Raw genomic sequence first — 17,875 nt, forward strand, 5'->3', positions numbered from 1 at the left:
CTCAGAGAAAAAGGTGACCCAATATTCAAGACAACAATATTCATTCAGGGTGTAAGAAAGGTCAGGCCTCTGCAGCAGTCCTTGAGTAGGGGCATGGCCCACAGTTAAGTGCACCTCTCTAAGTCCCATGCATTCCTCAAGCTGGGGGTCTGTGTGTCCCATGTACCCCTTTAGGTTAGCAGAGGGCTGCATACTCTCTGAATGCAATACAGATTTGTACATACTGAGGAGGGGAGAATCCTGTGAATTCTCCCATGGATTTCCGTATGGTAGAGATGCTAGACCCCCAAGTTCACTGTATCACTGTCACTATCATCCCGCTGCTCATCGATTTGCTCAATCGGGCACCAGTAACGTCTCCATTATGAGACTTGGTACTGTTTTTTGGCATATCCAATACACCACAGGTAGCTTGCCAGGCTCTGCCGTGCGGGTGAGATACTCTCGGTAGCTTGCCAGGCTCTCCGAGAGGGGTGGAGGAATCGAACCCGGGTCAGCTGCATGCAAGGCAAACGCCCTACCCGCTGTGCTATCGCTCCAGCCCAGACCCCCAAGTTAATTCCTAGAATGTGCTTGCTTAGAACCTCAGCTGCCAAAGGCACTGGGCTATGGTGAGTTACGATCAGCGAGAAAGGAAGAGGTAGCTAAAGGGTCTGCGGGGATCAGATCCCTGAGAAAAAAAGGCAGGTATGGGCTCCTTGGAGATGAAGCAGCTGCCACAGCCCCCACAAGGGCCTAAAGGTGCCGTGCCATCATGAAATGGAGATAGAAGAGAAAACCAGGTAAGGAAAGGACAATAAGTCCTGTCTTGCCTGAGGAACAAATAAGAAACTGTAAGTACAGGGACAGAGCAAAAGTTTAGTGGGTAGGGTGCTTGCTTGCCCTGCACAAGGTCAGCTGGGGTTCAATCCCTGGTATCCCATAGGGTCCCTGGAGCACAGTCAGGAGTAATTCCTGAGTGCAGAGCCAGGAGTAACAGCTGAGCATCACTGGATGTGACAAGAAAGACAGCAACACAGGGGATCCAGACGGAGGAGGTACAGCCAGCACACCTTCTCCAGATGGAGCCCCGGCGACACTGAGCAGCAACTAACATGGCTCCGGGATTCGGGACTGGGACAGCTCCAAACTGTGCGGCTGCTAATGCGGCCGTGCGACCTTTTCTAAAAACTGAAAACATACAATCTTTTAATGGAAAACTAATTATCAAATGCTTCCGTGGTAGTAGGGCTGTCTTTCTTTGGGGAAAACTCCAACAACAATAGTGAGTTTTGTGTTGAATTATGGAACATAATCAAGGTAAAGAGAAAATGAAGTGAAATTCATCAGTTATACAGTTGGGGGTAGGGGGGCAGGGGCGGGGGGTATACTGGGGGTTTTGGTGGTGGAATATGGGCACTGGTGAAGGGATGGGTGTTTGAATATTGTATAACTGAGACATAAACCTGAGAACTTTGTAACTTTCCACATGGTGATTCGATAAAATTTTTTTAAAAAAATTAAAAAAAAGAAAGGAAAGAAAGAAAGAGAGAGAGAGAAAGAGAGGAAGAAAGAAAGAAAGAAAGAAAGAAAGAAAGAAAGAAAGAAAGAAAGAAAGAAAGAAAGAAAGAAAGAAAGAAAGAAAGAAAGAAAGAAAGAAAGAAGGAAAGAAGGAAAGAAAGAAAGAAAGAGAGAAAGAGAGAGAGAAAGAGAGAAAGAGAGAAAGAGAGAGGAAGAGAAAGAGAGAGGAAGGGAGGGGAGGGGAGGGGAGGGGAGGGGAGAGGAGGGGAGCGGAGGGGAGGGGAGGGGAGGGGAGGGGAGGGGAGGGGAGGGGAGAGGAGAGGAGAGGAGAGGAGAGGAGAGGAGAGGAGAGGAGAGGAGAGGAGAGGAGGGGAGGGGAGGGGAGGGGAGGGGAGGGGAGAGGAGAGGAGATGCCACCCCTGTCCCCATGCCTCTCGGCTCATACACAGCCAAGCAGCCAGAGGGAGATCTCATCCCTGCTGCTGCTTCTGTGTCACCCCCAAGCAGAGATTTTTTTCCTGGGGTATTCACTGACTACTGTCTGGTCCCAGAACTGCCCCGGAGCCACCACTGCAGAGCATCCTTACTAGAAAATCTACCTCCACCCAAAAGCCACCGACAAGACTCCACAGGGGTGGCCAATTCCTCTCCAGATGTACCGCTCGGTACCCGCACCAAAGCTCTGCACTCTGTTCACATAGCATGCACACCCCCCTGACTATAGGATCAGGAGGTGGGCAGGGCCGCTCAAGCTCCTGAAGCTGGAGGTTAACTCTGGACTTGGGATGGGGCTTCCACCCCTTTACACCCTCCACTGCACAAACTGCTGCCCCTGAAACAGAAGCGAGGTTGTCACTGCAAGACTCTGGAATCTAGAAGCCACTTGAGTGGCGTCCTGACACTGGTGCTCTGGGGGACAGATTGCTCTCATTCAGAGCTCCCCCCAAGTCAGACACTCCACCAATCCCTGCCCTGCCCCGGTACCCCGCCTCCACACCCCATTGTCAAGTACTGCCAGCAAACAGTTCTCATCCTCTTCAGGTCAACATCAGACACTCGGCTCCCCTGCCCCACCCACCCTTCTCGGAGAAGGGATTTGGCAGGACAGGAGTGTTTGCTGAAGTGTGAAGTATGTCAACAAAAAGGTGCTGGCAGGCAGCAGCATCTCACTGTCTGTCACCAGACCTGAGAGTCTGGGTGAAACCCTGATGCCCAGAGCCAGGTAAGATCTGGCAGATAAGCTGGGGCAACCCCAGGGAAGCCAATTACCTCCCAGAATTCCCTAAGGGAACAGGCTAGAGAAGCTGCCAAGCCCAGGAAGCCCCCAAATAGAGGGTGAAGTATTCAAACCCTGACAGCCATGGGACAGGAGACTCTGGAGGGGTGCTGGGTGGGGACCTAGCTCCAGAGGATACCCTCTCTGGCTACTGACTTACTTCTGTCTTCTAAGAATACCACTTGGCTCTGCCACCCCCAGAACTGACAGCCTCACGTCATACAGGCTAAATGATTAGGCAGGGGGAAAAAATAGTTGAGGGTGGGAGGCCAGAAAGGATTAAGGGCCCCGTGGTCCTGCTGTGAAGTCCCCAAAGGTCCAGAGCAAAAAAAAAAAAAAGGTCCTAGTGTGCCCCTCTTATGATAAAAAGCTGGGCTGTAGTCTGCTGAGTCCAGGAAAGAAAACCTGAGTGGCTGTGAAGAGAAAGAGCTGGAATTGGCATTCAGGCATTTGATGAATGGTTCGAGCTTCTCCAGGTGAGGATATGAAGGATCGCTGCCATGGCCAAGATGCTAAGAGACCCGGAAGGAAGGACAGGAGGAGGAAGTCAACTCACATCAAACTTTCCAGGGTTCTGCTGAAGCTTCACTTTGCCTCCTGACAGGTACTGCCAAGCACGGCCCCGCAGGGAAGGTGGAATGCCCTTCTGGCACCGCAAACGGATCTGAAAGTCAAAAGAAAAGGCTGTGAGTAAGGAAAGCAGCTCAATGATAAAACATGAGCCTCATATGCCCGAGGCTCCGGGTTTGATGCTCACTGCCACCAGAGGTGGAGGCTGGGGGGTGGGAAAGGAAGTTTATGCCCACTAGGCAGTTTCCCCAGAAAATGTATGCCAACTCTGCCAGTTCTTAGAGGCCTTTGGTGAATGTATCAGTGAGAGAACAGAGAGGGAGAAAAGAGAGTCTCCTGCTGTTGCTACAAAGCAGACCCTAGGATTGGGGGGCAGGCGGAGACATTGCAATTAGACCAGCTGCCACCAGGTGATGGCAGAGTCCACAGGTCTTTGGGTTCTGTGACAGGACAGATATCCCTAAGGCCTACCACATAAATCTGAATGCTCTTCAACCTTCTCTCAATCAAAATGGAGCCAATCTACTGAAGGAGCCCCACAGGATATAATCTGGGCATTTGGGGGCATTTTTAGGGAAGAATTTAAGAAATCATGTGGCAGAACACAGTTAACCTTGAGAAGAACTCTGAAGAAAGATGGGAACTGATCAGAATTAGCTAGGGGTCAAGGATCCCTATTAGGAGGCCAGAGGGATAGTACAGTGGGTAGGGCACTTGCCTTGCACACAGTCAACCCAGTTTATATATCCGGTATCCCATATGGCCCCCCAAGCACAAACAGGAGTGATTCCTGAGTGCAAAGCCACGAAGCAAGCCCTGAGCATTGCTGGGTGTGGCCCCCAAGTAAAAACAAACAAAAAAAGAATCCCTACTAAGTCTGGGGAATAGCTTAAAGGACTACAGTGCATGCCCAAATTTTCAATCTCCAGCACTGCATGGCCCTCCTGAGCTCTGCTAGCTATGGCCCTGGTGGTTCCGGAGCACCACTGGGGTGGCCCTGATGGTCCCCAGCATGACGGGCTCAGCAGTGTTACACTGCCAGCCTAAGCATTGAACCATCTAAGCTGGTCCCACAGAGCACTGCCAAAATAAAAGAGGACTCGTGGAGATGACTGAGTGGGAGCACATGCTTTGCATGCAAAAATAGGGATTTGATTCCTGGCACTGCAGGCTCCCCCAAACATTCCCAGAAGCACTCCTGGTCCTGTTCAGGGGCTACTCCCAGATCAATGCTCAGGGTCACTCTTGACATGTAAATTGGATTCATTAGAAAAAGTCTCCCACTACCCAAATGGAAAACCATCACATGTTTTACACACAGAAAAACCAAAGCCCGGAGTAGAAAACCTTAAGGTCTTCCCACTGAGGACCCAACTATCTACCAGCTACCCTACACAGATGAGAAGTTCAGCCTTGAGCAGACCCCTGGTCAGATAGAGGGGAGGAATGAGAGTCTCATCTCACCATCCAAGCAGCTAACCTATGTTGTCCTCCTTCCCCTCAAGACCAAAGGTTAAGAAAGGTGAGGGCAAATGCAGAGAATGATATAGAAGAGGGGTGGAGGTGAGCAACAGACAGTACAGTGGGCAAAGTGCTCACCTTGCATGCCACAGCCCCTAGTTCAATCATTAGCACCACATGTGGTTCCTGGAGCACCACTGGAAGCAACATCCGAGCACAGTGCTGGGAGTAGGCCCTGATCACCTTCAGGTGTGGCCCCAAACCCCGCTTCCTCCAAAAAAAGGAATAGAGGAGGGGAACTTGAATAAAGACATCCCTCTCTGGCATGAAGGAGCTAGGAGTTCAAGGCTGTGGGAAGAGCACCTGGATATGAGTTTGAACCCAGCACTGACCTTGAGCCAATCACTTCTCAGCAGAATACCTGAGATTTTGTTGGGGGTAGCGGGGGCATGTGCCCAGCATGGGACCTAAGATCACATGCTTGCAGTAACCAGTGGCTTCCTCTCCACCTTGAGAGAAGGCCTTCTCTCAAGGCCCCCTTGGCCTCACACCTAACTTCCCCTCACCTGGAAATCCCCTCAAACAGTATAGATGGAAGCTCTCAGAGGAGGGAGCAGAGGGCCAGGCCTTCCTGATGACTAGCACAAACAAGAGAAAATTTTCCAAGGGTCAGAGAAAGTCAAGAACCAGGAAAGAGACCGGCAGAGAGCTAAGGGCATGGGGGAAGAGCAGAGTGGCCATTCACAGGAACCATGCTCCAGTTTCTGGGACTGCCAGCAAAGCAGGGAGAGGAAGGGAACGGAAGGGAACTGCCCCAGATTCTGGGAACAATTTCCTGCTTCTTTGGAACAAGGGTCTCCTTAAGGGAACCACTTAATCTGGGCAGGTTTTGGCAAAAGAACAAGTAGGGCCCAGATCCATTCAACCTTTAGACACCCCCCCACCCCGCCCCTACAACCCATGCCAGGCCAAGCTCAGGTTGAGCCAACCCCCACATCATCACTGTCTCCTTTCATACGAGGGAACGCCTTGGATCCTGCCCTCACTTGGTGCAGGCTGACGTGTGAGGTGGAGATGGACAGCGAGGAGCAGGGTTTGTTTTGATTTACAGTCCTAAAGCTTGAAGCCCTGTCTCACACATGTAAAGCGGGCATGCTCCACCGCTGAGCTATCTCCCTGGTCCTGGAGAAGCAGGAATAGGTTTTGCTTTTCCCCCTCTGGCCTCTAGAATCCTCTTTGGCACAGGGGTGCTAGAAACCGCAATCTAAAGCCTGTTTTAGGGAGGAGACAATGGCGAGGATCTGTAAGGATAAAGGGAGAGAAAGTGCTCCTGCCCACAGAAAGCAGGAGGAGCTGGCACTCTGGGCTGCAAGGCCTTGGGAAAGGAGGTCTCAAAACGGTTGAGTGGCCACACCTGGCTGAACTTGGAAGTGCAAGACCACAAGTTGGAGCCCTGCAGGGGAAGGCAGCCTATCAGTGAGCCTCTCTGCAGGGACTGGCTCTCTTGGGTGACAGTCGTCCCCGAGAAGTGCTGGGTTGAGGCTCACTTCCTGAAACAGGTATTTTCCTTCCTGTGCCAGGACTTCCTGACCACAGGGAGAGCCCAAGCCTACATGACCAGGCAGGAAGAGCTCTCAGGGAGTGTGTGGCCCCAGCTGAGAAGCAAAGTAGAGAGCCAGGGACTCAGGGTCAAGTGGGGTGAAGAACTCCTGGGGTGGCCCCTGCTAGGCAGGATTAAACCTTGGCCTTTAACCACAGTACAGAGAAGCAAAGAGGAAGAGGAAGTGGGGTCAGCTGTCTTGCTGACAGGACCTCCCCAAGGTTCTCTTCTGGAATCCCCACTTGTGAAGGGAGGCAGGGGCAAAAAAAAAAAACCATCTCTGTTGTCACTGCAAGTTACCAGTTGCCACAACACACAGTAGAGAGGAAATGGAAGCTCAGTGTGAGCTGAAGAGCGAGGAGGCAGGAAGACAGATCGCAGAGTTGGGCAGGAAATCACTGAGGAATGGGTACCTTTAAAAAAAAAGGGGGTTTAAGAGATTTTCTGATAAACAAAATATTAGTACTATAAAGTCCACATAGAATAGCAAGAAAGTACCCAACTGGGTGGCAAAGGACTTGGACTTGACAGTCAGACCTCATGGGAACTTCACAACAGGTCTGTCAGGCCCACACACCCAGGGACTTTGAAATCTAGAGGGTAAAGTGAATCATCCAGAGTTTGGAGAGACACATGGAGAATGCAAAACAGTGAGGTCAGGTACAAGTCCTTACCTGCCCTTTGGGCCCGAGCTTTCTGCTAGTGTCAGCCTGGACCAGTGTGTCAACTGACCGCAGAAGGCTAGGGGTTCACGGGGCTGGAGCCATAGTACAATGGATAGGGTGTTTGCCTTGCATGAGGCCAACCTGGGTTAGATCCCCAGCATCCCATATGGTCCTCCGAGCACCACCAGGAGTAATTCCTGAGTGCAGAGTCAGGAATAACACCTGTGCATTGCCGGGTGTGACCCAAAAAGAAAAAAAAAAAAGAAGACTAGGAGTTAGTGCTCAAAAACAGTCCAACTTGGAAAGGGCTATTGGCATCTTCTTTTTCATGAGACCATTAAACTTAGGTCACTCTGGGCAGGAGGCAAAAGAGAAATCATTAAGTTAATCTAGATGGTGGTGAAGGTTCTTAGTGAGGTAAAGAGTATAGGCAGTATGCACAATGGAATACTATGCAGCTGTTAGAAAAGATGAAGTCATGAAATTTGCATATAAGTGGATCAACATGGAGAGTATCATGCTAAGTGAAATGAATCAGAAAGAGAGAGACAGACTCCTTACGGTGACTCACTTATTGAAAAATAAATTTTAAAAAAAAGAGAGAGACAGACAGACATAGAAGGACTGCACTCATTTGTGGAATATAAAGCAACAGAATGGGAGACTAGCACCTAAGGATAGTAGAAATAAGGACCAGGAGGATTGCTCCACGGCTTGGAAGCTGGCCTCACATGCTGGGGAAAAAGCAGTTCAGATAGAGAAACGGTCACCAAGTAAAGGATGCTTGGAGGGCCCGCTATGGAGGGAGATGTATGCTGAAAGTAGACTATCAGCCGAGCATGGTGGCCACTTAATACCTGTATTGCAAACCACAACACCTAAAAGGAGAGAGAGAGTAAAAGGGAATACACCTGCCACAGAGGTGGGGGAGGGGATAGGGTGGTGGTGGAAGTGATACTGGGAACATTGGTGGTGGAGAATGGGCATTGGTGGAGGGATGGGTACTCGATTATTGTATGACTGAAATGTAAGCACAGAAGTTTGTAAGTCTGTAACTGTATCTCAAGGTGATTCACTAAAAAAAAAAATTAAAAAAAGTATAGGCAGTAAAATGAGACAATTGGTATTCCCTTTATTTTGTATTTTATTGCGGGAGGGTGGATATCCAGCAATGCTCAGAGCTTTACTCCTAGTTATGTGCTCAGGAATCATTTCTAGCAGTCCTCAGAGGACCACCGGCAGTGCCAGGGATGGAACTGAGGTCAGTGAACATAAGGCAAGCACCTTACCCCCTACACCTCCTCCCTCATTTTATATTTTATAGGTCAATTATAACAATAAACCTCCTCCTCCCAACCTCACTGGGGTTTTCCAGTATCATCTGAGTCAAGTGTCCAGCACACTGCAAATATCCAACACCCATTTACTTCAAGCTGTTATATAGTCCTTCCTCAGAGACAGTGAGCAGCAAGAACTTTCCTCCTAGCAGGGCTGGAGGAAAGCCATCCAGACAGGCTTTGGCCAAAGAATACTTTTGAAGCTGGTCAAAGTTCATAGGCATCTGAAATCATTTGAGAAGCCTAAGTGAAGGCTGCGCTCTAAACCCCAGCTCTCTAGCTGCTGGTAAATGGTGAAGCTCCCACTCCTTCAAACTGATGCACTTCCTCCTTCTTTCTCATCCTTCCTCAGCTGCCATATCTCAGCCCAAGTTGCAAGGCAGTCCCTTACCTTTTTGTGTTTCTTGGCCATCCATTTGTCCCAGTTGTTGAGCATGTCCAGCCACTTAGATTCCCTCTGACGCAGCACCTCCAGGGGGACTTCCTCCAGCCTGTGGAGCAGAGAGCAGAGTCCGTCAGAGGAGCCAAAGGAAGCAAAGGTCCTGGCTTGGGCTCCAGCTCCGAGCCTGGTCAGGTCTCCTCCTTTCCTCTCCTTGCCCTCCATCTTTGTGGCTCCCTTCAGGACCACTAATACAGCAAACACAGATAGGATAGAAGACATAGACCAGACACCAGGGTCAAGTGTGTCCAGGGGCTAGGGTTCAGCTGTGTCTCTCTGGGGCAGAGGCCTGTCTGTATGCATGATTATTATGTGTTGACTAGAAAATAAGCCTCTTCAGAGAGCCTACATGCAAGGGACAGTACTGGAAAAAGAAACTTGCAGAACAAGTACAGAAAGAACATGCTCACCTCTTTACTCCAGCAAAACTAGTTACTCATAGTTTCCCCATTCAAGTCCTGGCTTCTCAACTTTTACTCATGCTACCCTTAGCTGGAATGCTCTCCACGTTGTCTCTACCTATCACAATCCTATACACTTTCAAAGTGCCATCAAACAACACCCCTTGTATTTGGACATCTATGAACTGAGCAGCCGTCACAGCTGTGCCGGCTCTATTCAAGGGTCAGGACCCCTGGCAGGCTGTGGGAAAACATTCCAGTGATTAGAAATAAGCCTGGTGGGGCTGGAGTGATAGCACAGCGGGTAGGGCATTTGCCTTGCATGCGGCCGACCCAGGTTTGAATCCCAGCATCCCATATGGTCCCCTGAGCACCGCCAGGGGTGGTTCCTGAGTGCATAGCCAGGAGTAATCCCTGTGCATCGCCAGGTGCGACCCAAAAAAAGCAAAAAAAAAGCCCTGGTCCTAGTGCCATGGATATTCTATGAATGCCCACTAGAGACTAGAGCTGTTGAAGAAAACGCCTCAGCTTGGAGACCCACACAGGCAGTAAATCTCTGGGAACCCGTAAGCTCATGGAACTCTGAGATGTCAAGAGCAGCAGATTAATATCTATAGGCTGGGTGTCCTATACCCTACATAAGCTTTATTTTTTTTTTGAGGGGTGGGGTGTTGGGCCATACGAGGTGGTCCTCAGGCTTATTTCTGGTTCTACACTCTAGGGTTGCCCTTTGTGGTGCTCAGGGAACCAAATGTGGTACATGGGATAGAACCATGGTTGGCCACATGCCAGGCAATAGCCTTAAATATCTGTACTGCTCTGTACTATCTCTCCAGTCCCAACATATGCTTTATTTCTTGTGCAGTCAAAAAAGCAATATTACTTTGAGAAAAAAAATAATGTACAGATTCAAGTGGTAAAACACATTCCCTGAATGTGTGAGGTTCTGGGTACTGCCAGCCCCCATCCCCAAATGCTGCTGGGTGTGGTCTCCCCGCAAAATAAATAATTAATATGTGAGCATCTCTCTATACACATATACACTCTTCTTCTTTTTTTTTTGCGGGGGGATGGAGGGTGAGCTGGCAGTTCTCAGGGCTTCCTTCTGACTCTGCTCAGAGACCCCTCCTAGTGGTGTTTAGGAGACCATATGAAGTGCCAGGGATTGAAGCTGAGTAAGGTACATGCAAGATAAGGGTCTTAACCCCTTTGCTTCTCTCTGGCCCTATATAAACTCTGAAAATATTGGTTTTTTGTTTTTGGGCCACACCCAGTGATGCTCAGGGGTTATTTCTGGATCTACATTCTGCTTTGGGGACCATATGGGATGTCAGGTATTGAACCCGGGTCAGCTACCTGTAAGGCATATGCCCTACCCATTGTAGTATCTCTCCAACCCCATTTTAAAATAATTTTTTAGGAGTCAGAGAGACAGTAAGATGGATAAAGTGCTTGTCCTGCATGAGGCTAACCTGGGCTTGATCCCCAGCACCCCATATAGTTCCTCTCCTTCTGCTTCCCAGCTCTCCAGGAAGACTGAGCACAGAGCCAGAAGTAAACCCTGAGCACAGCTGGATATGGCCACCCCTTTCAAAAAAAAAAAAATCAGTTTTTAAATGGTGGGTTATAGATTTTCAAAAACTCCTTTTTCTGCCTTCTATGGTTTCTTTCTTTCTTTTTTTCTTTCAATTAAAAAAATAATTGACAGCATTGAAAGGTAAGATATCCAGGAAGGAATTCTTCCTCAGAGGCAAACAGCAAATCAGTGGAAAAACCCAGACTCGGATCCAAGTCAGACTGTAGCCAAGAGGCTGCATTCAGTCCTGCATGACCTCCCAAAAGGAGCTTCGAGTTGGAGGCGCTTGGCGGCGGGGAGAAGGCTCTCAGAAACAGGACATGGGAGGGCTGAGGCTTGGCGCAGGACTCTCTGATTTTCTCTCTGCCGGAAGGAAATGAGCTGCTGTGACTTTTACTGGTTGGAAAATCAGAGGGAGGGGCCCTGGCAGTGTGGAGGCCTCCAGATGCAGAAAGGCAGATAGATCCTCTTCTGCAGTGCATTTGAACTTCGAAGGCCTGAATGCAGCCTTGAAACTGAACTTCTGAGGAGGGACAGTGACCTGGGGCAAACTAGGTCCCCTCCAGACAGTGACACACGTCACCCCCTCTTAAACTGCTCACCCACTCACCACGGAGAGGCAGAACCAGGGCACTCAGACACACCCTTCCTTTCCCTCCTCTTGAGGAGAGAAGCAGAGACCACACCTCTATATCAGGTAATTTACAGGCTTGGGTCTCCAGGCAACCCCCAAACACCTAGGGAACGGAAACCAAAAGCCCACGCATGATAGGCCACGCTGTTTCCGACCACCTACAAAGCACTTGCTTCTACAAGTCTGTGGATGAGCTTCTATGTGAACTAAACGAAAGGCAAAGGCAGTGCCCACACAGAGACAACAGGAAATTCTGGCAGTTGAAGATGTGTATATCTGATCCAATCCCCCCACTGAGCAGATGTGAAAACTAAGGCTCAAAGAAAGCAAAGTTGACAAGGCAGAGTATCAATTTCCAAGAACTTCCATGTGATTAAATACAAATCCACCTGACATCTTAACCCTCTATCTCTCTGTTGATAAGATCTGACTTCAGGATCTCAAAGGCACCTATACGGGCCAGAGCAATAATGCAATGGCTAGGGCATTAAGGCAATGCAGCTTACCCAAGTTCAATCCCTAGCATCCCATATGGTTTCCCGAGCACTTCCAGGAGTAATTCCTGAGTGTAGAGCCAGGAGTAACTCCTGAGCATCGCCGGGCATGACTCCCCCCAAAAAAGAAATCAAAGGCATTCATTCCTCCTGCTGCAGAGACACGAGTGAACAAGTTCAAGATGGAGTACTATTTGATTGTACTATATTGAATTTAGTTTTAGGGCCAGACCTGGTTGTTGCTCAGGGGTCACTCTGCTGGTATTCAGGGAGTAGATGGTACCACGGATCAAATCCGGGAATCTCTGATGCACTATCTCTCCAGCCCTTAAAAAACTGGCTATACTCAGGGCTTACTCCTGGCTCTGCTCCTGATGGGCTCGGGGGACCATATGGGTGCTGGGGATCAAACCCAGGTCACCCAGCCCTGTGTAAGGCAAGTACCTTACCCACTGTACTATCTCTCCAGCCCCAACTGGCACATTTATTGTAGTCTGAGTCCCTTGCTCAGAGTATTGTTGGCTTTGTGGTTTAAATATATACACAGGGGCTGGCGTGATAGCACATCGGGTAGGACATTTGCCTTGCACATGGCCAACCTGAGTTCGATCCCCAGCATCCCATATAATGCCCGAAGCTCCACCAGGAGTAATTCCTGAGTGCAAAGCCAGGAGTATCCCCTGTGCATCGCCGGGTGTGACCCAAAATAAATAAAAATAAATAAATAAATATATACATATATCATAGCATACCTCTACATCACTGATGTGTCCACAGCTTTTGATCCTTGAGACTGTTACCTCCTATTCACTTTTTCTTACTTCCCCCCACCTCCACTTCTCTCCTTTCCTGGCCTTTCCATTTCTAAACTCTAGGGTCAAGGGCTTGTCCACCTTTGATACCTTCCATTCCCTTTTCATATTATTCTATAAAGAACAGATAAATGAGAACATCCCTGGAGGACTTTTAAGTGGAAATCCCCAATATCAAATCTTAAATCAACTGTGAATTGTGCTTCAAAGGATATCTAGAGGGGCTGGAGATGTGGTTCAGTGGTAGAGAACATGCCTTATATGGGTGAGGTCATGGACTGTATTTTCACCACTAAAGGGAGGTGGGGAGGTTAGATTTAGATTCTCATCACTAAAAAATGTGGGAAGGGCCCAGAGAGATAGTACGTGGGTAGGGCACTTGTCTTGCATGCAACCAACCTGGTTCTATCCCTATAATCCCATAAGGTCCCCTGAACACCTCCAGGAGTGATTCCTGAGTGCAGAACCAGTAGTAACCCCTGAACATTGCAGGTGGGGTGCAAAAACCAAAATAAAGAAAAAGAAAAAATTTTAAAAGGGGGAAGCAGGGTTGGAACTCAGTGGCAGAGTCCCCTATCTTCCAGGCAATGACACCCTGCTGGGTATGCCTCGTGTGATCCTGGAGGCACTGACACTGTGTGATCCCTGGAGCCACAGTAAAGGATACAATCTCTGGCACATTTGGCAAAGTGTGTGAGAGCACCACGACTAGGTATGCACTCCCCACAAGGCAACAAAACTAAAGCATGTTAGTGTGCACCACAACCAAGGGTAAACAATGAAGAGAAGGGAAGGGGAGAGGATGCTGAGAGAGGAGCCACGAGATAAGGCTGCGGTCTGGTCCATTCCTGCAAATACAGTGGGGGAAAGGCTCTGCTGTGATTGTCATCAGACAAGAAAAAGAGCAGAGAGCAGAAGGACCAAATGGTCCAGGGGATGCTTTACACTGAGAGGACAATTCCTATCCGTCCCCAACCCCCCCTTTCCCTGAGGTAGCTCATGAGAACAGACTAGTGAGAGAGCTAGTATAAATCTCCTGGGCTGGATTATAAGAAGCAACAGGAATATATTTTATGTAATAATTCACTTACAATGCACTGATGCATTCCTACGTGCATTCTGATATTTCAGGTACAAAATATCCATACTAGGTTTTGTTTTATTTTCTGCAGTATCATAAATTGAGCCTAGGACCTCATATATAAGGCAAGTTTTCTAACATCGAATCATATTTCTGGCACTCTATTTTAGAAAAAAAAAAACATTAAAAAAATTACACTAGAACTGCTCAGGGTCTACTGCTCAGGTGCTTGGGGACCATGTGGTGCTGAGGATCAAGCCTGAGCCTCCTACATATAAGTATGTATTCCAGTCCTACCTTTGAGCCATGCTCCCAGTTCTTCTTTTTTTTTTTTTCATGTTAGGGAGGGAGTGTTTTGGGGTTTTTTCCTTTTCTTTTAGTGCTGAATATAATTCTTTTGGGAAGGAGGAGGGCAGGGGGCACACCCAGCAGTGTTCAGAATTACTCTTGGCTCTATGCTCAGGAATCACTCCTGGCAGTGCTTGGAACCATATGGGGTGCAAGGGATCAAACTCAGGTTGATCACATGCAAGGCAAGTACCTCACCTGCTGTGCTATCGCTTTGGCCCCTGGATACAATTCTCCAGCCGCTGAAAGTGACTTTGCTTGTTTTTGTTTGGGTACACCTAGCAGCCCTTGGAGGCCACTCCCAGTGTCTTGCTCATGGGACCATGAGGTGCAAGGTATGAAACCCAGGCCTCTCACATGTAAAGTTCTATCCCTGTGAGCCATCTCCCCATCTCCCAAATTTTATTTTAGCACAAATTCATCAATGAGTGAAGACATGATGTGTGATATGAGCACTTCATTGTAACTAGCTCAGTACTGTCCTTATTTAACTGAACTTCTGTAACTCCCAACTATGCACTGCAGAGAAAATCAAGTGCCTACTTGGTTTTCTCCATAATGTCTTTCATTCCATTACATTGCATTCAGGGCTATCACCACTAATGCCTAAAGCAATTTTACCTGTGCCCCTAATAGCCTAGTGTCACCTCGGATCATCCTTCATAGATTTTCATTTGGCCCAGGAGAAACTTGACACATTCAGAGAGGTTGTGTGACCTGGGCAAAGTCACAAAGTTAATAAGGAAATGGAAGAAGCGGGTCTTTATTGCTGTCACAGTGATATGCGCTGCTTCTAACTCCTCTGAGAAGGCTGTAAGAAAATCAGACCCTGCTCCAGATGTCACCATGCTTTTCTGTCTCTGTCTGACTCTCTCTCTCTTTCTCCCTCCGTCCCTCCATCCATCCCTCTCTCTCTCTTGCTCTCTGTTTGTCTGTCTCTCTCTCTTCAGTTTGTGTGACAATCCAAAGAGGCAATGATACTCCACTGACCCCATGAACTGTAGGCTCTCAGTTCCCTTAGCCTTCTCCCAAAATCAGAAGCTGAAGGCTACTAAGATCTGAGAGGGACAAACTTGGTTGCCTAGGCTACTAAGACCACAGGCTGAGGCCTTATATAGAGTTATTCCTTGTTGCTCTATAAAATATGATGTATATGATTATAGTCCCATATAAAAATGAATATTTTTTTCATTTTTATGCGGCAAGGCTCTCTCTCCCCTTGTCCTTCTAGTCATCTGATTCCTGGATAAGAACACCCTGGCCTCTCTGCAAGAGTCAGTCAGGTGTGGTGTCCATGCCTGTGAACTTTTTATCAGATAGATAGTGATTCTATCTGAGTTCCCAGCAACCAGTCCAACTAGGCCTCTCCTCTGAATCTCACTTTCCAAACCGGTCCAAACAAAGAGAAACTCCAAGAGAAAATCCAGGGTCACAAAACACAAGATTGATCCACTGTATCTCAACCATTAAGAAGGCAAATGGGAAAGTAGATGAAAGAGAGTGAGAACCAACCTCCACCTGGGAGACCACGTGACAATACTTTGGTAAGTCTCAAAAATTTCATTTTTATTGGGATCATAACCATATACATTATATTTTGTAGGGCAATAAGGAGTAAGTGTATATAAAGGTCCAGACTAAGGCTAGAGAGATAGTATAGCAGGCAGGGTTTTTGCCTTGTACATGACTGACCCAGATTCAATCCTTGGAACCCTATATAGTCCCAGATCCTGCCAGAAGTGCAGAGCCAGGAGTAAGCCCTGTGGAGCCAGAGTGATAGTACAACAGGTAAGGTGCTTGCCTTGCACGCAGCCAACCTGGGTTCAATGTCTGGCATCCCATATGCTCTCCCAGGCACTGCCAGGAATGACTCCTGAGTGCAGAGCCAGAGTAACCCCTGAGCATTTCCAGGTGTGACCCAAAAAGAAACAAGCAAACAAAAACAGAAGTAAGCCCAGAACACCAAGTGTGCCTCTCTGAATCCCCCCCACCACCCCACACACACACCAAAAAAAAAAAAAAAAAAAAAAAGGCCCAAACTAATGGGTTGCCAGCAAATGGTAGCTACTGGTAACTGGTATTTGCACCCTCCCTAATACTTTCACATCCCTTTTTTCAATTTGACTGATCTTTACACAGACAGGCAACAAAGAAGGAATATCTCCATTTTACCCATAAAGCAACTGAGTCCCCTAGAGATTAAGAAAGTTACCGAATGACACAGTCTAACTTTTGGCTTCTGATCCTATTTTGATCACTTTATGACTATATGGAATGGGACAGGCTGTTCCATTCTTCATTCTTCTTTTTTTTTTTTTTTCTTTTTGGGTCCCACCCGGCGATGCACAGGGGTTACTCCTGGCTCTGCACTCAGGAATTACTCCTGGCGGTGCTCAGGGGACCATATGGGATGCTGGGATTTGAACCCGGGTGGGCCGAGTGCAAGGCAAACGCCCTACCCGCTGTGCTATCCTCCAGCCCCCAGGCTGTTCCATTCTTTGAGCATCTGGTTTTCCAGAATAGGGGGCAATATAATATGCAATGCAGCATGTAACATGTGGGCAATGCCACCTTTTCAGAGGGTAGCGGTGAAGATCATATGAGGCTGTAAAGCTAAAATATTTCTTTCACTAGCTGTGTACTAGCTATGCCAAACATGGGCATACAATACCCCAAAGAAGTGGCTTTTAGAGAAAGTACAGTGGGGGATAGGGTGCCTTGCCTTGCATGTACTTAGCCCAGGTTTGATGCCCAGCACCCCACATGGTCCCAAGAACACCACTAGGAGTGATCCCTGAATGAAGAGTTAGGGGAAAGCCCCAGGCAGCTGAGTGTACCTAAGACAAACAAACAAACAAAGGTAAGTAGCATGATCTCCATTTAACAGACAAGAAAACTAAAGGCCAATAAACAATCTTTCTGAGGTTAAAAAGCCTGGGAGAAAAAGCTGCCACTTGAGCAGTAAGTCATAATAAATATAAAGTGCCTTGCATGTTAATAGTACTGCAATACATGCCACCTTCCCTTTCCTCTTCTTTCCCACCCAGTAGTGAATCACCACTCTTTATGCTGAGCAGAGCAGAAATAAGCAATACACAAGTAGATACGCAAAGATCACAGATCCATGGACAGGGATGCAGGGGAGCTCTCTCCCCAACCCAGAGCTGGAAAAAGGGGGGATAAACAAAATGATGATCTACTTTGCACTCTGGTAACAACCTCTAGAGTTCATTAACCTAAAAGATGACAGTGGCTAAAAGTAAAAATAGCTTTTATGCTAGCTCCATAATAGCTAATGAAAGGAAATTGGAATGTGAGAGAGGGTGGCTGGTGGTGTGCTAATGGTCAGAATGGCCAGGGTCAGGGCTGGGAGGCTGTGAGATCACCCAGTGAATTTATTTCCAGCCCAGACAGCCAAAATAAAAATGATCTTGGGGCTGGAGCAATAGTAAAATGGTAGGGCACTTGCCTAGCACACGTTCAACCTGGATTCAATGCCCGGCATCCCATATGGTCCCCTGAGCTTGCCAGGAGTGACTGCCGAGTGCAGAGTCAGGAGTAACCCCTGAGCACCACTGGGTGTGGCCCCAAAACCAAAAGGAAAAAAGAAAACAGATCTTCCCCAAGCCACACTGTATGTCAGCAGCTTGGGGTTACCTCCTTCTCGCCTGAAAGCTCCCC

General features: G+C 48.1%; 1 protein-coding gene across 1 annotated transcript in view; it reads right to left on the reverse strand.

Annotated features, from left to right (window-relative positions):
• The window catches only part of TBC1D10A (TBC1 domain family member 10A), a 38,862-nt gene that overhangs the window by 6,230 nt on the left and 14,757 nt on the right, over positions 1 to 17,875 (reverse strand). The window contains exons 2-3 of the mRNA XM_055147484.1: positions 8,801 to 8,900; positions 3,333 to 3,440 (exon numbers count right to left, since the gene is read on the reverse strand). Of these exons, the coding sequence (XP_055003459.1) occupies positions 3,333 to 3,440; positions 8,801 to 8,900 (208 nt within the window). The remainder of the gene's footprint in view (positions 1 to 3,332; positions 3,441 to 8,800; positions 8,901 to 17,875) is intronic.

Source organism: Sorex araneus, chromosome 9, assembly GCF_027595985.1.
Source record: "Sorex araneus isolate mSorAra2 chromosome 9, mSorAra2.pri, whole genome shotgun sequence".
In the NCBI taxonomy this organism is placed as follows: Eukaryota; Metazoa; Chordata; class Mammalia; order Eulipotyphla; family Soricidae; genus Sorex; species Sorex araneus.